This window comes from Oryza brachyantha, chromosome 8 (assembly GCF_000231095.2).
Source record: "Oryza brachyantha chromosome 8, ObraRS2, whole genome shotgun sequence".
In the NCBI taxonomy this organism is placed as follows: Eukaryota; Viridiplantae; Streptophyta; class Magnoliopsida; order Poales; family Poaceae; genus Oryza; species Oryza brachyantha.
In genome coordinates, this window is record NC_023170.2 from 9,438,906 (window position 1) to 9,460,666 (window position 21,761).

The window sequence follows — 21,761 nt, forward strand, 5'->3', positions numbered from 1 at the left end:
TGAGTTAGTTGATTGAACTATTTGGTGGTTATCATACTCATAATCTAGCCGGTATAGCATATTTTTACATATTATCATGAAATTCCTATAAAGCCGATTATCTAGCGCATCGGCTAGGGTGTCCTAAAGCGGTATCGGCTATCCGGCCGATAGCGGTTTAGGTTTAACTACTTTCCATGTTTATATCTTGTTAGTTATAAGATCAAACTAACTGGCACACCCGGTTTTCTGAGAATTTAGGTCCTGCACTAGAATGTTCTAAGAAGTGATTCCTAGGCCTACGTGTGTGACATGCCAACGTTCACATTTTGACGTAAACAACTACCTGAATTGATTCTCCATTGAGCAGTGAGTCAGGGGCAACACATGTTATATCATGTTTATTTTTTACAAATCTTTTCAGCTTTTTTCTTTACTAAATGGTAAACTATCTGAGTGAGACAAATTCCGATTGTGAAACCCAGCTCCTTGTTAAGTGAGTGTATAATCATAGGAATTAACCACTCAAAAAAAGTAGTAGTTAGATATGTGAGAAATTGAATTGTGCTTGGCTTAGTTGCTTGTGAATAAATCTAATTAGAAAAAAGTGCTGAGTCATGGAACTCTATTTACTGGCTCAACCGAAGTGCTATGCTATGCTATGTTTACCGCTGGTCTCTAGCACTCGGGGGCGTGCCAGGATGAGTGTATAACGTAAGGTGCTAAGAACTACTTAGAGAAAATCAAAAGCATAGAGATAAGTTTATTTTTTTCTCTTAATGATCGTAAAAGTATTCGAGTAGTAGACATTATAATCGGTGAAGCTCGGCTCCATGTTGGGTGAATGTTTAAACGTAAGCAATCAACTTCTCGGGAAAATTAAAATCAAAAAAGGGAAAAAAATACACACTTGTATAGTCTACAACATATCTGATTTTTTTCAAATCTTTGTCTAGTTTGATTATTAGTTTATGTGAGGGAACGGTACCAAGGACTGTACTGAACTAGGAAATATGATACGCTACGCGCTGGCTAAACTGCTCGAGGTTGTCGAGATGGGTCTGTAACACGAGGTGTTAAGTATTAACCAACGCTTAATAATTGAGCAATGGCAAAAGGCATAAAATTGCTTAAATAGCTTAATAAGTTATGCTACTTCCACTTTATTCAAGTAGATATATTTTGCATCAGATGCTATTTATTCTTTGTGTTTATATTGTAGGGTCCAGATTGGGATGTGCGTAACAAAGATTCATTGTCGTGAGCAGGGTTCTCCTTACCGCGCAAGCCGCCAAAACCGTGGTACCGTGCTCCCGCGGATCCCGCACGGTAACCGCAAAAACCACATAAACCGTGATGAATTTGAATCCAAAACAATTGAATTTAAACTCGTGTGATTTTCGCAGCTTACCGCGCGGTTTGCCGCGGTTACCGCACGGTAAGCCGCGAAAACCGCGGTAACTACTTACTGGAACAACACATGAGAACAGCGGTTACCGCGGCTTACCGCGCGGTTTTTGTAGCCAAAACCGCGGTTACCGTGAGGAAACCACGGTTACCGCGAGAAGACCGCGGATGTGATGTCAAATGCAAAAAAAAACTTTAAAAAATCTAAAAAAATACATGAAAAATAGGAAAATATTTTGTGACTATATTTATGACAATATGACATGTTATAGGGAAAACAAGAAAATTTCACATGACATTTTCTAAATTCTTGATATTGCAACATACAAACATACACCGGCATATCACCCTTCACCAAATAATTCACTCCAATAACAAGTAACGACAACTTCATTTTGATTGCTGCGTCACAACTATACCTACTACTCATTATTATAAATAAAACTATTATGTATGTACTAAGATGCACGTATAATTTTTCTCTATATATATTTTTTATATATCCATCGTTGTATATTTGTATTTCATCATTATGTACCTAAGTGTCTAGTGTAAATTAATAATGACACAACACAATATATTCTTGACCATCTTCCTATAAAATATTACTTGCAATAGGCTATTTTTTAATTTTGTTTCCCGAAATACTCGTTTATGATTTTTAATTACGCCGGGAATACATTTTTTCATTAATTTCTTTGACAAAACTACACTATATATCAACATATACAACATATATTTTTTTCATTAAATTTCCTCAAATTTTTTAAATTCTCCTCAAATTTAAACTCGGTTACCGCGGCTTACCGAAGCCGTGCCTCGGCGGAGGGCGCGGTTACCGCGGTGGTAACCGTGGTAACGCAAACCCTGGTCATGAGCTTATCTTCTGCACACAACGTTTGAACCAGTCGATATACTCCACAAACACTTTATGGGCTTAAAAATGTGCCTACTGGTATGGTCCACTATGATTATGATTAAGTATAAATATGTCCCTTTAGGGCTGAGTGAGCCGTTGCTTTTGCCTGGTGATTGCACAATTTATACCATGTCTAAGAAAATGTTGTGATTTTTATGGTTAGCCTAATGGTGACATAAAACTTGTGATTTCTCATGATTGGGATACCAATAGCATGCCCTTAAAATGGGTCGATAGCTAGTTTTCGTTTGAAAATGCAGGTGTCGGCCGGACACATCCTAGATACTTAAAGTATTGTTAAGCATGTGCCCGAAGCTTGGGTGATTCTGGATTTGATTACTCATTCTTCTACTAATTGTGCTTTAAAAGCATTATCTTGGGCAGAATAATTTTTTACTATCTGTTCGAGATATTACAGCATTTTCATCTCCAAACCACCCGGGGTCAAATTGCTTAGGAGAGAGCGACCCGAGCCGGTACCACTCGGGTTTGTGAGTACTCGGGAAAGTGTCGCTTGAGTCGGATACTCGGAAAGTGTCGCTTATTAGATCCTATAACAATTAAACATAGAGTCGAGGGCTCGATGCACCTAAACTTTTGATTTGATATGGTGTTTATCAGACTATGTTTATATCATTTTCCATTTAAGCATTGAGTCGGAGGCTACACGTAGTTTTTTCTTTTCTTTGGAGCCCTACACAGCCTCTACGACCTCAAAGGAGGAAGCCCTCGGGAGATGTCCAACATACTGTGTGAAGATATTCCTGATGATCAAGAATTTGAACAGGTGATGTTGTGTGGCTATGTATGACTCTAGGGGTATCATGTGTACTGTACATTATAGGAAAGGGGGTTTGAGTTGTAAAGTAAAATGCAAGGATTAGTATTCCATGTCTAGGTTTCATAACCAGTTGGGTATGAATCGGTTTAGGCTTAGTCTTATCAGTTTAGGTCTCTATCTCTTGTAAACCAGTCTTCAAGTATATGTTTAAAGATTTCTATATATTAAATTTATATCTATAATGTTTGTGTATATTTAATATTTGTATCTATGTAGATTTTCATATGAAGAGTTTATATGTATAAAGTTATATATACATAAGTTTGTATGCCTAAAGTTCATACGTGTAAGTTTGTATGTATGAAGTTTATATGCCAAAGTCTTGTGCAAAATTTATATGCCTAAAGTTTATCTATATACTAGAAATAAAATGCCCGTGTGTTGCAACAAGTAATGAACAAGCAACGATGCGATAGTGTTAGATGGGTGAAACACTTGAAACAAAAAGAGAACAGTGTACATTACTAAAAGATTTATATAATGATGTTGTCTATTATTGTTTTAAAGTTATATCTTATGAATGGTGTAGCCCCTAGTAATAAAAAGCCTGACTCTTGATATAACTGCCGAGGCGGCGTCGATCGATAGGGGGCGACGGGGGTTGGAGAGCTGAGGGCGGTGGTGGTCGGTGTCGCTGGTCGACGTGTAGACTGGCGTCGGGCAGCCGGGGGCGCCGGGCTGCCGCAGGCCATGGACGACCTGAGGGCAGAGGGTGGTAGGCGGCGAGGGCGGAGGGCAGGGATAGGGTTGGCAACGGGGCAGGTTAGGGCCAAGTTGGGCAAGAATGGCCCTGGCCTCGACCCCAAAATTCATCCCTGACCCCGACCCTGACCTTGATGGGTCCCCAGACTCGAACAGGGCCCTGACGCCCCCGATGAACTATGCACGCATAGACGGACTCACCGGAGTGCGCGTGAAGACGGTGGCCACCGCGCGGAGCTCTATGTCGCCCCACCGTCACACTCGGCCGCTGCCCTATAGCCCTGCGCCGTCGGCCCCCACCGCACCGGAGCGCCCGACCGCCGCCCCGCTGCTACACCAAAGTGCCTGACCGCTGCCCCGCCTTCACGCCCAACCAGCAGCCGCCATCGCGTGTGAGGCAAAGAGTGGGTGAGACCGTGAGAGAGTGAGAGAGAGATAGAGAGAAGGTAGGGCTAGGTTAGAATATTTAATTGGGTTTTTTACTTTTTTCTTTTAGGCAGAATGTTTAATAGTCTAAGAAACCTCCTTGGGTCCCCGCGGGGAACCCGTGGGTAAAATGCCTCCCATGTGCCCGCGCCGACCAAAACCGTAGCCCTGGCTCCAACTCCCCGCGGGCCCAAAATATTCCTAGGAATGACAACCGATCGGGTTTAGTGTGGGTAGAGCAATTTTCCGCTCGCCAACGCGAAGGCTACGGGTAGAATTCCCTACCGGTACCCGTGCCCACGGGTAAAAGATGATACCTGTACCCATACCTGTTGAGTACTGGGTGGGTATCAGGTACCCATCGGGTCTATCATTTCACTTATCAAAAGCACATCAAAATAACCATTCCAATATATACAAGAAACTAAACATACTGCTCATAATACAATATTGCATCACACATGAAAAGTTCAACAAATATAATATATTGCCCATAATAAAATGTTCCAACAAATACAACAAACTAATCATAGCAATAATAACATCACATAGTACATTATCTGATGTTCAGAATCAATCATTCAATATTGCATCACATAACAAAAGTTTAAGACATAGGTCACATTAAATTTTTTAGCTAAAAGAGAGTACATCACAAATATTATTACATGAATAATATAATAAGTTTTTAACCTAAATTCAATATGTGGACTACGTTCGGGTACCCGACAAGTCACTCGCGGGTGGGGAAAAATACATGTGCCCGTACCTATGTCGATTCGGGTCGGGTACGAGTACTACCCACAGGTGAAAAACGTTACACATACCCATCCCCGTCGGGTCGGGTACCCCGTACCCGTACCCAGATTGCCATCTCTAAATATTCCTCGCCCGCATCCCCGTAGTGGTAGGGCCCCAGCCCTGTGGGGGAAGTTGCCATCCCTAGTGGGGTGGGCGGCAGGCGACAATAGTGCTCCGTGAGTCTAGGACTATGCGGGAATGGGGTTCTAGGGTTTTGCACTCTGTAGTCTGCTTTTGTTGTTCAACTGTTCGCTATGGGCTAGGCCCAATAGTGGTTGCTAGGTTTTTCCTATTTTTTATTTTTTTAATATTTTGGGCCTTGCGGGTTAAAACTATCCTCCGGCCCTGGCCCCGATTCCCCGCGGGGCGAAATTTACCCCTGACCTCGGCTCCATTGGGGCGGGTCCCTAGCCCCGACGGGGATTTTGCCACCGGGGCCCTGCCCCCGGCGAAGAATTTGCTAACTCTACCCGAGGGCCAAGGAGGCTAGGCACAGCGCGTGTGGCATCGTCCTTGGCTGTGGCTGAGACACGGAGCCCACAACGGATGAAAATTTAGCAGAAACTATACTAGAGATATAAAGATAAAGAGAGATACACACGCAATATAGTACACGTAAGAGAAAATGTCACTTTGCCTTCCTTAACTGTAACATGAGTCCGTTCTTCATCCCTTAACCTTAAAACCGGGTATAGCACATCCCTCGTCTTTCAAAACCGGTGTAAATGAAGTCCCAAAACAGTATTAAGTCTGGATTTTTCTGATGTGGCGCTGATATTGGTAGTTTGACTTGATTATCGTCCCACGTGGCACTGACGTGGCATTAGAGATAAAATTAGAAGATGAAAAATTAAAATAAAATATGTTAGGCCCATATATCTTCTCTCTCCTCTCTTAATAGCTTTCTGTTCTTCTTCCTCCTACAGATAAATGCTTCCTATGCTATAGAACTGTCAAACTAGGAGGGAAATAGTGACGACATACTGTTGGCCTGCCACGGCAAGCGCAACCACGGATCGACGGCGGTGGTAACACAGCATGTGCCCTCGCTCTCTCCAAGCCTCCAAGGTTCATCACCTCTGATCTTTCTACATCTGTGAAGCCCGCCATGGCTGCAACTATGTTGAGATCCACCTTGATGTTGCTAGCCCTCTCCATTGCTCCTCCAGCTCCACCAACTACAAAAATAGGCTCTATATCATCGGGAACACATTTTGACACGCTAAGACTGCCACGTTTACCAGCGGAGCTCTCATACCATCTTTCTCTCTCCACTAGGGTCAAACCCTAGCCACTCGTGTTCTGGTTGTTTCTGTTGCCTCCCGCGTAGGGCTTTGCCACCAAGCGTCGAGCTGCGTCGTGGGACACGTCCCATCACTGTTTCCCATCGAAAATCGAAGGCCCAAATCCTCCCAAGTGTGTTGCTTGCTCGTGCTATAGAGAGGAGGAAGATGAACATTACACCGACAATAAATGAGAGAGAGGAAAACATTGAGATGGAAAACATTGACAATAAATGAGAGAGAGGAAAACATTAGGACCCAAAATATTTTAATTTTGGCAAAATTTGCTACAGGCCATCGAAAAAACGTGTAATTAGCCGGTGGACACCCTAAGATCACGAATTTGCTGCAGGGCACTACAAAAGTGTGGTAATTAGCTATAGGGCACTCCGGCCAATTTTTTATTATTTTCGGAGTCAAAAATTCTAAAAATGACGAGATTGCCCTTGGTGACCAACCCATTATACGCCCTTATCGCCGTTGAGTCGCCACTGTCGCCGCCTGCTCACTCGCCCTATAGACTAGGGTTCGGGTGTGGTGCGGCGCCGAGACCAACTGACTCTGGTTCGACTGGACCCAGTCGACATAATGGGTTGGCCGCCGAGGGCAATCTCGTCATTTTTAGAATTTTTGACTCCGAAAATAATAAAAAATTAGCCGGAGTGCTCTATAGCTAATTACCACACTTTTGTGGTGCCGTGTAGTAAATTCATGATCTTAGGGTGCCCACCGGCTAATTACACGTTTTTTTGATGCCCTGTAGCAAATTTTGCCTTTAATTTTTTAGTACCATATGGGCCCGCATATTTTATTCTAATTTCTAATTTTTAAATTTTATCTATAATGTCACATCAGTGCCACGTGAGATGATGATTGAGCCCAACTAGCCACGTCAGCGCCATGTCAGCAAAACCAGAGTCAATACTGTCTTTGGACTTCATTTGCACTGTTTTGGAGACATGAGTAATGTGTTATATCTGGTTTTACGATTGAGGGATGAAAATCGAACTTGTGCCGTATAGTTAAGGGAGGCAAAAAATACCTTTTCTCTACACGTAAACCAAACCGATCGCCAAACGGCCCAAAAGGCCCGATTGAGGTGATGGCGGTGCGGAGCCACCACAAGCCCACAAGTGGCCTCAAGACCCATACAATTGTCTGAACCCGATCCCCTCTCCCATCTCTTTTCCTCTACGATCCAACCCACGGCGGCGTTGGCGGCGGCCGGCGGCCAGGGCGTGCGGAAAGATCCGGCGGGGGCCTGCCCGCTACTTGCGCTGACCACCCCGCGCCCGCCACCGCCTCCGCCTCCGCCTCCTCCGCAGCGATGGGCTCCATCGAGCCGTTCAACCGGTGAGTCTGGCTGGCTGGGTTCCCCGTCCCTCCAAGCTCTAACCCTAGGCCCTCGTCGCTGATCTCTTGGGTTGGGTTTGCGGGCGGTCGTGCCCGATGATGATGATGATGATGATGCAGGCTGGTGAGGCTGGCGGCGCGCGCCTTCTACGACGACATCTCGATGAAGGGCGACAACCAGCCCAAGACCTCCCGCGGGGACAACCGGGGCATGGCCGTCGTCGTCCTCGACGCGCTCACCAGGTGGGTGGGTAGATGTTGCTTACGCTGATTCTGGCGGAAATCTCTCTGCGGTAGTTCGTGTGCTTAGTTCTGGGTACAAGGTCGGTATTTTTCTGGTGGTAGAATCGCGTGGCTATTGGAGCTAGCAAAACATACTTCATCTGTATGAATTGCCAATTTCATAATTTGAATTAGCACGCATAGAAATTAAGCTACTGAGGGACCCAAATTTGCCTTAATTAGACTTTTGTAGATACTTAGTTGAATGTAAACGGGTGATCTCCCTTAATCGTTTCCATGGAGACCTCCGTCTAGGTTCTGCAAGTATTGTTAGTGATAATCCACATGAATTTTGTTAGCAGTTTGACTATTTGTTTGTTTTAGTGGTTTTGTATTTTTTTTTGAAATTTAGAGGTTAAAGATGATAATAACCGTTAAGGAATTCTATACCCAGAAACTGCAAATTTTCTAATCGATTGAAGCACTAAAATCCTGCATGACTATTCATCTTGCTTTTAAAGACATATGGACTGGAGCCAATGAATGACATATTTTATTTATTACAAAACATTATTTTCTTAAGAAGTTTCTGTCCACAAATCTGTGGAGCTCAGCAATTCAACACATCTATGGAATATTTAATGGATTGCTAACTTCATTTATTAGTCTTCAAGTTGTTCATCCACCTATTTGTGCCTTCATTTGCCACACATCGACACTAACATGTGATGCCTTTTATTCATTTATCATTTCCTTGGAATACAATGGTTTGTGGATCTGTCAATTTATGCAAAATTTATGTTTTTCCACCGCTAGACGTCAATGGGTTCGAGAGGAAGATCTGGCTAAAGCATTGAAACTCCACTCAAAGCAATTGCGCCGTATCCTTCGTTTCTTTGAAGAAGAAAAACTAGTGACACGAGATCACCGGAAGGAGGTTAGTTTTTTTTAAAAAATTCTCCTGTTATTGCAGCTCCATTATATTGCTTTTATATTTTTCTTTCGGGGATAGCCATGTTTTAATTGTCTCCTGCAATCCAATGGGAAACATCATTATTGTTTTATAATTTTGATTTTTGTTTTGTTGCTGCAGTCAGCAAAAGGAGCAAAAATATACAGTGCTGCAGCTGCAGCTGCTGGTGATGGTCCACCAGTTACCAAGGAGGGAGAAGAGAAAGTAAAGATGCATACCCACTCATACTGTTGCTTGGACTATGCACAGGTAGTTATCCCTAAACGTGTGGTATCTGGATATTTTGCAAGGTAGAAAGTTAAATTTCATTGTCCAGATATGCAGATTGAAGGCATGTCCTCCACAATATAGGCCAGGAATTTGGTATTCTTTTTTTTTTCCTTTTCTAGATTGTTTTACTCAGGATAAGTATTTTGTAGACACTAGGAGTGCGATGCTATTATTGCGGGAGATAACCATACAAAGTGTTGAAAAGCTAGTGTGGTTTGCATATTTTATCCATGGGGCGTGAAGACTGTTTAATGTTCAGTCACTTATTCTGAGTCAGTATGTGAACATTATTATGGATAATTAATATTCTTTAGATAGTGCTTCCATATACTAGAAATATTAAAAAGGTAGGGATTTCATCATCAGGGTTCATTTATAAATACAGTTTGTTCATATGTATGCTGGCTGTAGGGACTCCTATAAATATCATAATCTGTAGTCATAGATTCATTTATTCCATATTTATGTATAGCGGCCACAATTTGAATCGACACCATGAGGAACCTACTTTACATAATACTGTAAGGAACAGTATAATTGTAGGCAACCTAGGCATCCTTGGTTCATGCAGTGATTATATGCATTTTTTCTTGTTTCTAGGGATATAAACCAAACATAGATACTATGTGTTAACAAAAAACTATTGACCATTGTTTATGGATGGTTTAAATCAATTATGCACCTACATTTTTGTTGAATGGCAATTCATGAACTAGTGTGGAGAACAATACAGCATGTCATCAAGTTACCTTTCTCATGCATAATTGCATATCCATCAAATTGACTTCAGTGTTGAATAGTAGAGGAAGAGGGATTACTGCGTATTGGATTGAACATTGTTCAACATTCACCAAAAAAATTGACATCACAACACTTTTTTGTGCGTGTATGCTGATGGCATTTACAATGTCACTATGTTTGGAAATGATTTCCATGCTACAATTTGTCTGCCACTGTGTTCATTGAGTATTTGAGTTATATCTGTTTTATAACTAATGAATATGGTCTTTCATTTATTCGATTACTACAGCCATAAAACCTATTTGTTCCCTTTCATCTAGTTCTGTTATGAAATTTGAATGGTGTTTGATAAAGATGCATCTGCTTGAAACACAGATTTGTGATGTTGTAAGGTACCGGATACACCGGATGAAGAAAAAGTTGAAAGATGAACTGGACAGTAGAAATACAATCCAGCACTATATCTGTCCTAATTGTAAGAAAAGGTACTGGGTACACTTTTAGTTCATTTGGTACCAGGCATAAAATTAATTTACTTGGCTTTCATTTTCTCTTCTAATATGCAGGTATTCAGCATTTGATGCATTGCAGCTTGTAAGCTACACTGATGAGTACTTCCATTGTGAAAACTGCAATGGTGAGCTAGTTGCAGAGAGTGATAAGCTAGCTTCTGAGGAAATGGGAGATGGTGATGATAATGCAAGAAAACGCCGGCGCGAGAAATTGCACGATATGCAGCAAAGGATCGATGTAATTATTTAACTTCTATTAGGATATTAAGAACTTTTTCTTGTAAGCATTCAATTTTGAGTTTATATACGTACAGAACAGTGCAACTTTTGCAGAATATGATAAAAATGTTTGTGGTTTACAACTTGGAAGCATAACTGTTGGTTAGGCCAGGGTTCCATGCTTTTTTGTACACAACAGGAAATAGAGTTAGGTATCTGCTTGATGCCTTTCTGGATGTTGTTGAAATTCCTCTCCTTGTATCTTGCTTCCCATTGCTTCCCTGAAAATTGCTTGCAACATGAATACATGACCATGTTAGTAACACTTATATGTACATCTGATTGTGGAACAGTTTCCACTGTGACTTTTACACTACAGTTGTTTATGTCTCCTACTTTTCTATAAGCTATAGAAGTAAAATATGCATTAGTTTCAACATTAACACCACACCATAATGTATTTCTACAGTATCATCTGAACACTTTTGGTTCGTTGGTTTGCTTGTACAACTTTATGATGTCGATGTGTCTACAATCTACTAAAAGTTCAATATAAATATCTCTAGCTGTTTCAGTCTATTCAATAAATACTTTTAATGAGGTAGAGAACCAGTTCTTAGATGGGAAATTCAGAGTATTGTGATCCTTTTTAGTGAAGAGTTTTTTTTAATAATCATGAGTACTATTCTGTCATTTTTTCCTATTAATGTGAAAATCTATGTTTCTTAGTCTTGGTCTGCTCTAGTTTGGTGTTATATTTTGCTTTTATAATTTTGTTATATTTTGTTCAGGAACAATTGAAGCCATTGCAAGCACAACTTAACAGGGTGAAGGATCTGCCTGCTCCTGAGTTTGGGAGTTTACAATCATGGGAAAGAGCAAACATTGGTGCTTTTGGAAGTGCTGACCCTAATGCAGCTGACTCATCTAAGAACTCACAATCGCAGTATAATGGTACACCTATGCCATACCTTGGAGAAACAAAGGTAAGACTATTTTTTGTAGCTTTTATTATTGTTGTATTTTATAATTTAAGTGGTATGCATGCAGAAGGCAACAGAGCAGCATTCTGTTCTCCTTTTCAATGTCGAACCAAACTTCTCAAATATGTCTTTTGTCATCTACATCTTGTAAACCAACTCTGAATCGATTCTAAACTAGTTTCTTCCTGAATTTTACCAAAGATTTTTGTTATTTTAATACAAAGATTTGTAGTATTTGTTAAATAACACGATGTGTTCATTCCTCCACACTCATTCATATTTGTTTAACATGCACTTACACATGGATCACATCTGTCTTGTATATCTGGTACAAGATACATTTTCAATCATATCTTGACCTAATTGTGCCTTTTTTACTTATTTGTCATTTCAGGTTGAAGTTGCATTGTCAGGCACCGGTGTAAAAGATGGAAGTGCTGAATCAGGTACCAATGGTAATGCGCTTAAAGTCTTGCCCCCATGGATGATCAGACAAGGCATGACTCTTACAAAAGAACAAAGAGGCGAGACCAGCAACTCATCAAATCTGGATGAAAAATCAGAAGTGAAGGATGAGAAAAAACAGGACTCAAAAGAAGATGAAAAGAGTATACAGGTCAGTTTCGGAATGCACATAAAATGCGATTTTACTTTCAAGATTTATCTTCTATTATGAAATGCTTATAATTTTCCTCTATTGTATAGGATGAATATATAAAGGCTTATTATGAGGCCTTCAGGAAAAAACAAGAAGAAGAAGATGCAAAAAGGAGAGTAAAGCAGGAAGGAGAGACACTTGCATCTGTATCTCATTCTGAACGGCAGGTGGGCATGAAATCCAAACGAGAGGATGATGATGAGGGTGTTGAATGGGAAGAGGAGCAACCTACAGGTAAATTCTTGCTTGTAGTGAGAGTAAGTTGATCTTACTTCTGTGTTTAGCGAAGATGCAACCTAGAGCCGACTTAATGTTTCTAATAAATAATTTCAGTTTCATAGATGTTGAACATTGGATCTGCTGAAGCTGACATAGTTCAGTTATTAGCTAACAATAGTCATATGATGATATGCTGACTTGTCTAATAGGAATGCCATAATTTCCTCTTAGAATGTTGAACTAATTGTTATTCCTCTCGTTGGATTTTACTTTGAAAATTCATCACTTGTTTACGTGCTGTAAAGTACATTACATTTACACGCGTGCGGGTGCACACACAGAGAGATGACCACGTGTTAAAAAAGACATCAGTTTTTTTACTTAATTGTTGATCTGTCTACACAATTTCCGACCTGCATGGTGTGGTGTGAGTTTGTGGTATCCCATCTATATTTAATTGTTCCATCTTGGCATGTCCTTGTGGAATATTTGAATAAAAGGTTCATACGCTACATATTCTTTCATCAAGACTTTGTCCTCAACCTAAATACATCTGCTTATGATTATATGCTTTAGACATTTGAAGATGGCTTTTATCAGTTACTAGGCCTAATTGTTTTAACTAATGCAGGGAATACAGCTGAGACATATAAACTGGCAGATTTGAATGTTGAAGCCCAAGAATCTGGTGACGAAGAAGATAATATTGTCTGGCAAGATGGTTAAAAGGCAGTCACAAATTTGGTACGGTAATTCAAGCTTCAGGTACATTTCAGGAATCGGATGATAGGCAATATCAGCAACTAGACAAACAAGACATCAAGAAAAGAAAAAAACACGAACAGCATTTCCACCACCGAATTTGTTTGTATGGTTTGTTTGACCAAGGGAATTTACTTCGAAATGAAGCGTTTCCTTTCAACAGCAAAAACATTTCCAGACTTGAGACGGCCAACGGACATCTCCTGAAAATCGTTATAAGCTACTATACTGTACTGAAAACTATTATGCTATTGACATCTACAAGTCCCATGTGGAAGGAATGAATTGTTGCAAAACTAGTTAACTTTGTTGATCAGGGAATGATCGGTTTTTATGTCGTGAAAATGCATGTTAACGATAATGTCGGGCGGTGTTCCAATAGCACCAAGGTAACGGCGATTAGCCTGGTCACTTTTTTCATGCTGTTCTTGTCATGAGGTCTATCTTGACGGCCATGAGCTTAGATTAATTCTGTAAGTATTAAGGAACTGGTTTTTCTCAAAGATTAACTACTTCATTTCTAGGATTTAGATCTTGTACTATAGTGTAAGCATTTTTGGCAATCCATCTATTTTCATTCAAAATTCTTTAATTTATATCCATGTACTAAACAATTTAAATATACTTATATTTTGAGATAATCTAGAAATGCTTATATCTTTTGAAGGGGGGAGCAGTTAGTTACCACCGTAGGCAACACCTTGATGCCTGAGTGCGTGCTGCTATGCGCTCGTGTCCGAGTTAACCTTGGTTTTATTGGATTGACAGTAGCTTCATATATCTGCAAAATAAATGACGTAGTGAGTCTTGACATATATTGATTTCTGAATAACCTGCGTATTTAGTCTGATGAAAGCAGGTTGACTGACTTTAATCGTGGGTCGAAACCAATTTGAAATTTCTTTACAGTGTTTACAGTACTACGCAAGTCGATGAATGATTTGGTTTTACTGGGTGGTTCTTCTTGGTTACAGAGGTATAGTATTTACTCAGCATTCATTGTCTTCAATTTTACCACGTATATGCATGTACGTTCACTGCTCTTCACTACCCACGTTACCACGTACATGTAAACGCCTAAAGGAGTGGGTATGGATCTGTTTCTTCGTCACATGTTAATTGGTTAGGTACTATCAGTACGCTCAGTTACCATTAATAAAGCGAGCAACTTATTAATTACCATCTCCTGTCCTATGGCAAACTGACACCCCGAGTGCTTGACACTATACATAACACATGGAGCCATGTCCAGGGGAATCCAACAAAATGGCCGGCGGCACAACACTAGTCGTCATCGTGGCGGTGGCGGTGCTGGGCGTGGAGCCGGTGGCGGCGGGGGTGGCGCCGACGCGGTGGGGCGTGCCGCCGGGGCAGGCGTTGGACACGTACGAGGTGCGGATGGTGAACCGGATGGGGAGGGACATGGAGTTCGAGTGCGACGGCTGGCCCCACGACTTCACGCTCAAGGCCAACGGCGGCGACATGAACGTCACCTACGAGACCGCCTTCGACCGCCCCGGCTACAACTTCCTCAACCCCAGGGTCGCCTGCCTCTGGTCGTGAGTACCCAACCACACATGCGTGTTTTTTTCATGCGTTTCACTTGCACATAACTACCCTGAGATACATTCAGATGGTTTTCAAGGTAATCTTGGAAAAGTGCCACAGTACCCAGCTAGCTAGCTTGTTTCTTTCCGACATGGTGCTCTTGTTTTTTTTTTCTTTCATGCATAGTTCTTGTATTTCTAACGGTAAATTGCTTTGCTGTGAAAATATGTATGAATAAACATAAAAAATAAAAAATCTAAAAAATATAATTCATAAACACCTAATTGTAAAAAATGCTATTGATGAGTTACAAGTTGTACGAAATACCATCGCACAAATAATATTGTGAAATATCATCGGCGTTAGGTTCCATCAGCCGTTAAGTGGTATAAGATGAACAATGTATTTAACACCACGAGATAGATTCAACCCTAACGACGATAACATTTCTCAGACAAATTCGTTTGTACAATGACATTTCGTAGAACTTACACTTGTCGATAGTATTTCTTATATTTTCTCTAAAAAAATAATTCCTTCGGGTGTTAGCACGTTGATTACTGCACACAACAATTTTCAGTTAGTAAATATATTATGCCTTTTAATTTGCTTGTGCATATGAAATTGAATTGGAAAAATGGAATCATAACTCTCATCCAAAATTAATACAAAATTAATAGCATTTGTAGGTAGTTAACTCTAGTAGATTAACTACAGTAAGTAGATTGTTAATATATATAACATATGGATGGTTTTGATTAAAGTATGAGAGGGATTAAGGCTATTATTCTAGGTGAGGTGGTTTAAAGCAAAGACCCTAATTTGACTTTACAGGAAATGCGTTTTTTTACTTCAGTTTTTTCTTTCTTTTGGTATTCGAGTCGAAGAAATACGAGAATTCTATAACTACCAAAAAACTTTCTTTTCATTGAAATAGTTTATTTAGTTAATAGTTAATTAGTTTTGTTACGGAAAAATAGATTGCTAATCTAATTTGGAGGTTGATAGTTTATTTGTTGGAGAAGAGTCGATTCTCGGCCAATCTCAATGGGAGTTTCATGGGCAATAAATAGGCTGTCATGTAGACATTTTTGATGATGTGGTAATGTATTAATGAAGAGAGAGATGAAATGAGTTTCATAAGGATGAAACCTTCTATGCAGTGTTAGCTAGACAGGTTGTGTCTTGTATGTAACCTAGGAAACAACAATGGATGAAACTATGCATTGAGAGAGGGACGTTTTATCCTAGTTTTAAACTTTTTAGATGACATGTCACTCTAGGTAATCGTGTCTATAAAGCTTGCATTGAGGATGTCCTTCTCTTATCATTTCAGGATTTGATCATCTTGAGTCCTCCGTTGAGGATGGAAATGGAACTTGTTTATTCCCTTTTTCGACCTATATTTCGTACATACGATAGAATATGGGTTTAAATAAATTGGATCTTTGCGTAGTGTTTCCCGATAAATACTTATTTCTTTTATTCATATTTCTCCATAGATAGCAAAACAAGTTTGTATTAGTATAAAAAAACAAAACTAATGACTATTCATGATTCCATCTATATTGGATCAATTCCCTATAACACTTTGCAATGAAATTAGAGGAATGTTATGGTAAAACTTCGTTTAAAAAGATATGGTAGAAAGCAACGTGCGACTTGAAGGACACGATCGATTATGGATTTTGCTATCCACCATTTTCCGTAGTAATGGAAATGCTCTTGGCTCGACATAGTCTGCTCTACTCATCCCGAACCGAATTTGCGTTGGGTTGTTTGTAAGTAAGCTAAGTAAATAGTACACCATGGAGCTCGAGAGGACATAATTTTTTTTAATCAAGGGAAAGGATATAGGGTTAGTGAAAACTAATAAATTAGGCCAACTTTGTCATTCTACGGGTTAAAATAAGACTACTTCTTCTGGATCCAAAATTAATAAAATAAACAAATCAATTTTTTTCTTAAAATAAGGAATAAATCATGTATACATCTAAACAACCCTTTCATAAATCCAAGCAAACTTTTCGTAAATTCAAACACCCCTTTCGCAAACCCAAACAACCTTTTCGTAGGCGTCCTCGGATTGGCCTGGGGGATCGAATTGATTAGAGAAACATGAGTTTAATTAATCGGTTTATTAGTGAACAAGGAAAAGTATTTTCGGTGACAACTATAAAGGATATATAAATAGCATAAGTGTTAGTATAAATTATTTGAGGACAATTGCTCCTTTGATCCTTGTTCTAAGGCTAACGACCGCAATGACCATCTTTTGCTCTTTCGACATTGCCTTTTAGTAATAAAGCGGAGGACTGGCCCTGTTTTATGAAGTGTAGTTAAAATTATGATCTATGGGATAAATTGATCATTTTGTCTTTGCTTGTTTGACCTTGTTGTATGTCAACTTTTTGGAAATATCTTTAGATGTTCTTTTACAAAGACTTTTCCTCGGCTTTGGTGTCCGTCCCCATATGGTTGAACGCTGCATATTTTGCAAGAAAAATTCTATATAAAAGTTTATCATCTGATATTTATAAAATATGTTTTCAACTAATTTCATCGTTTATACGTATCACAAAAGTCAAAAAATCTTTCATCCATCGCCATACCCATCAAATAGAAAGAACACAGCCTCGAGCCAAAATAAGTACCATGTATACATAAGTAGAAAAACAAGAGCTAGAAAGCTAGTGCATGTGTTAATTAAGCATGCATGGGAATGAATCTGTGCGTGCGCAGGTACGCCGGGAACTACATGAGCAGCGTGATGATCTGGGACGAGGAGAATTGGCCGGAGAAGAAGGCGTGCCTGACGGGGCCCGGCGGGGGGTGCCTGCTGCTGTTCGAGAACAAGGAGGAGGTGGTGGTGACGCCGGCGGGGGCGAGGAGGGTGCTGGGCGACCTCGCCGTCAAGGAGTGCAGCACCCACTGGTACGGGAAGCTGCTGCCGTGGGGCGCCGGCTGCTCCTACCCCAAGCACGACCACGCCTACGCCGGCACCGTCCACTCCACCTGGTCCGCCGCGGCCATGGGCAGCATGATCGGCCATTGATTCAGATGATCGATCGATCCATCCCCTCGTCGTCGCCGCCGCGCCGTCCGTCGGTCACAATTAATATTCGCAAAATAACACCGTTGATGATATATACATATATATACTTGAACTGAAGAATAAATTTCATGGAACCCTAGCTAGGTATAATGGTTTCGTATTAATTGGTTGCGCAAAATGGAGGGATTTTGGTACGTGCTGCATGTATACATAGCCTCAACTACTAAGTTGTAGAGTTTCACAAAGTAATCTCTGTATGCAAAAGAATAAATATATACTAAATGTTTTTTTGATATCAATATATTATAAATGTTAGAGAAAATCTAACAAACGCCATCGATAAGCACTTAATTCTAAGAAATGACATCGACGAATGCGAGTTCTAAGAAATGCTATCATACAAACGAATTTGTCTGTGAAATGCCATAGCCGCTAGGGTTCCGTCAAAATTTTTCGTTAAGTGTAGTATAAACAGTGCATTTAACGGTAGAAACGGACGGAACCCTAAGGGCGATGACATTTCTCGGACAAATTCGTTTGCAAGATGATATTTCTTAGAACTCGTATTCGTCAATAGTATTTCTTAGACTTAGATATTTGTCAATGGCATTTTTTAGATTTTCTCTAAATGTTAGTATATTGCTTTCTGGCATATATATTTTTCTGACGTTAATTCCCTTTTAGATTCGTTTTTGGACTAAGCGAGTAACGAAAATGATTTATGAGACTTTATTAGCTGAACGAGAGTTAACTTAAGTTGGAGCGTACAATTTAGGTTTTTACGTTATATGAATGCTAATAAATCTAGATATGATCAAAATATTTTATAATATAAAATAGAGTGAGTATATACAACAGCTAACTTGCTATTATTAGAGGCGCAATTTTTAGTGTACTATGTTCATAGTGTAATAGGTCCTGATACAAAAATTGCTGATGCTTGAGCATATGCACGCCTAGATGAAAATAACTACGGAAAACATTGAGTATCCGTGAAATTCCCCAGTTTAAGTACATAGTAGTTGATATTTTTTTATAATGAAAAACTAGGGCAGGAGTATATATCTACTACCTGTTTAGTTCGTGTGGTTCAGAGATCATGCCTGTCTGGAACTCACAATGTTAAATATGATCACAATGGTGGGTATGATTTAGCACTAAAACATAATGTATCTGCGGTAAGTATACAAAGGAATCCCTATCTTAATTTCTTCTCCCTAGACCAAAACAAAAGCCAACAAATCAGAGTAGCAAAGCAAGCAAATTATCGAGCATGAAATTAACTAGGGGGAAAGAAAGATCAAGCATGGCGCATGAGGTAAATGCTGAATTAATACATGGGCTATGGCCCATAGAAAGACTAATTATTTATAAAATAACAAAAGCCCACATCATAGGATGGTATGTGAGAAAGTTTAGTACCACCTTCCTTATTATGCGAGAGGGAGATCTCCCTAAAGGGGATGATGTTCTGGCCATTTGAGATATGTATGTTGGAGACAACATGGGGAACACATGCGCTTGCTCGCTTACCTGGCTAGGCACACGCATACGCGACATGTGCGTAAATGGTTCGCCAAAATTGGATGCTATCTTTTGCTGCGATTTAGTTTTGTTTTAATCTGAATATTCTATGCATGCAATGATGCAGTGTGGAGTATATATAAGGTACACATGACGTATCCGCTCGATCAAGTGAAGTGGAGATAAGGTAGGCATCCTGATCACACTGTAAGATCAAGATGTCGACTAGAGGAGGGGTGAATAGGCGATTAAAAATAAATCACCTCTAAACAAAACTAACCTAAGTTGCTAGGCTTAATGGAGAGCAAGACTACACAAGCAACTAAGTTAACTTTTGCGATTCCTAGGGTGATAGTGACTCAATAGTATCACTAGGAAAGTAAATAACACCTCCTAAGTCTAGTTTTGCAATCCTAGGGTGAAATGATCACAAGTATATCTCTTGGAATGCAAATTACACAAATGTAAAAGTGATGCGCAAAAAGGCAATGAGACAAGCAATTTTTCACCGAGGTTCGGAAACTCGTCGGTTTCCTATTCCCCGATGAGGCGAGCCCAACTCCACCGCTCAACCACAAAGCCACCACACTCCCCCTTCGTCAAGGGGTGGGTAAAGTGGGAGCCGGCCCAAGGAGAGGACTACCCAAGCCTCGCTCACTAGGGTTGTTCTTCCTCCACTCCGGAGATGGCGAACACCGAGCCACTCATAAGCCGGCGCCAGGTCTTTTCCACAACTTCTTGGAGAGATCACCGGGCAACTCCTCCACAAGCCGTCTTGGAGGTGGCAACTTCCAAGAGTAACAAGTGATGACCCGGCGTGGAGATGATCAAGTGCCACACTAGCTCTACAATGAAGCAATGCACTTGATTCTTGGCTAGAACTGCCTCAAACACACTACATGGATGAACCCTAAGCTCAAATGAGTATGTGAGAGATGCAAGGGATATGATCAATTGAAATGGCAGCCAAGAAGACTCCCTTGCTGCTGGTGGGGGGGTATTTATACCCCCACCAATAAAATATAGCCGTTGGGGTCGAAATGCCGCAATTCTGTGTGCTGCCGGTCTGACCGAAGGTATGTGGCCGGTCAGACCGTGCTACTGTGCAACGGATAGAAAACTAGCCGTTGGAGCTCTGACAGGTGATGTCAGGGGCTAGGTCGGTCAGACCGGCGTTGAGCAGTCGGTCAGACCGACCTCAGCTCGGTCAGACCGCCATCAGCTCGGTCTGACCGACTGTGGCTTCGTCGGCTCTGTATCGACCACACCGAGGGGCCAAAAATTGGCCTCCAGGGGGGCGGTCAGACCGCCCAGTAGCCTGCGGTTAGACCGGACTGTGCCCGGCGGTCAGACCGCCCTACGACTGTCGGTCTGACCGACCTTGGTCTGGCCGACTCCAATGAGTTTTGCAAGAAAGAAAATATGTTTCAAGTGTTTATGCAAATGACCTAATGTGGCAATTAAAATAATCTCTTTGCTAGGTCATTACCCCTCTTAATAGTACGGCAAAGCTAAAAATGAACTAGGAAAAAATTTGATCGCCCCTTCACCTCGATCAATTTAAAATTAAAACGCTAGATTTACCAACTCCTTCCAGTTTGCTTTGCGCCATCAAATTTAATACGTCAATAATCATCCATGAGCACTTACGAGTGAATCTAAACTGAAATACATATCTCAAGTGTAATGGTTAGTTCACAATTAGCGCTTGTCATTAATTACCAAAATTAACAACGGGGTCCTAGATGCTTCAATCTCCCCCTTTTTGGTAATTGATGACAAACACCACAAATTAAACATAGAAAATATGAACATATTGCAATAAGGCTCCCCCTTAACAAGTGCACAATACTCACGAATAACAAATAGAGATATCAAGAGCAAAAGATGGTCACACATATATCAATCTCACATCCACCATCCATCACAGCACAAGTTCACAATAATAGCCAATTAACCAAAAGAGATAAAACCCATCCAAAGAGGTCTAACAAGGTGACATAGGCTATTACAAGATCACGAGGGGTCCAATGAGACAAATAGTTCAACAAAACGAAAACGAATACACAAGATAGAGTAATAGCCCATACCCCATACATAATATAGCCCAACCACTTATCCTAATAGATAGAGGTAGCTAACCTCACTACTTCTAGTCCCATGAACCAACAATAAAAGCCTAGATTTTTATCCCTCTTTTGGCATCAAGGACCAAAAAGCATCACTCTGGTAGAGGAGGAGGACGCGCTGAAGTGGATGGATGGGATGAATCACAGCGACGATGGTAGACAAAGGCCTGAGAACTCTCTGAGAGCTGCACGCGGCGATCAAGAGTGCCAACCTGAGAATGCAGCCTGTCCATAG

The 21,761-nt window shown here is 40.7% G+C and overlaps 2 protein-coding genes across 2 annotated transcripts; both read left to right on the plus strand.

Moving 5' to 3' along the window:
* Nucleotides 1-7,544: 7,544 nt before the first annotated feature.
* On the plus strand, nt 7,545-13,631 carry LOC102711824 (general transcription factor IIE subunit 1). The gene is made up of 10 exons (XM_006659279.2): nt 7,545-7,711; nt 7,832-7,954; nt 8,750-8,870; nt 9,027-9,155; nt 10,293-10,402; nt 10,484-10,667; nt 11,440-11,634; nt 12,026-12,247; nt 12,337-12,523; nt 13,140-13,631. The coding sequence occupies exons 1-10, from the start codon at nt 7,686-7,688 to the stop codon at nt 13,232-13,234; spliced, it is 1,392 nt and encodes a 463-aa protein (XP_006659342.2). The 5' UTR covers nt 7,545-7,685; the 3' UTR covers nt 13,235-13,631.
* An 875-nt stretch (nt 13,632-14,506) lies between these two features.
* Nucleotides 14,507-18,128, plus strand: LOC107304715. The gene is made up of 2 exons (XM_015840086.2): nt 14,507-14,829; nt 17,561-18,128. The coding sequence occupies exons 1-2, from the start codon at nt 14,507-14,509 to the stop codon at nt 17,871-17,873; spliced, it is 636 nt and encodes a 211-aa protein (XP_015695572.1). The 3' UTR covers nt 17,874-18,128.
* The last annotated feature ends 3,633 nt before the right edge of the window (nt 18,129-21,761 follow it).

Coding starts and splice junctions, on each gene's coding strand:
- LOC102711824 (XM_006659279.2), top strand. CDS start 7,686: ATGGGCTCCATCGAGCCGTTCAACCG. Junction 10,668..11,439: donor ATATGCAGCAAAGGATCGAT/GTAATTATTTAA, acceptor TATTTTGTTCAG/GAACAATTGAAGCCATTGCA. Junction 12,524..13,139: donor GGAAGAGGAGCAACCTACAG/GTAAATTCTTGC, acceptor TAACTAATGCAG/GGAATACAGCTGAGACATAT.
- LOC107304715 (XM_015840086.2), top strand. CDS start 14,507: ATGGAGCCATGTCCAGGGGAATCCAACAAAATGGCCGGCGGCACAACA. Junction 14,830..17,560: donor AGGGTCGCCTGCCTCTGGTC/GTGAGTACCCAA, acceptor GTGCGTGCGCAG/GTACGCCGGGAACTACATGA.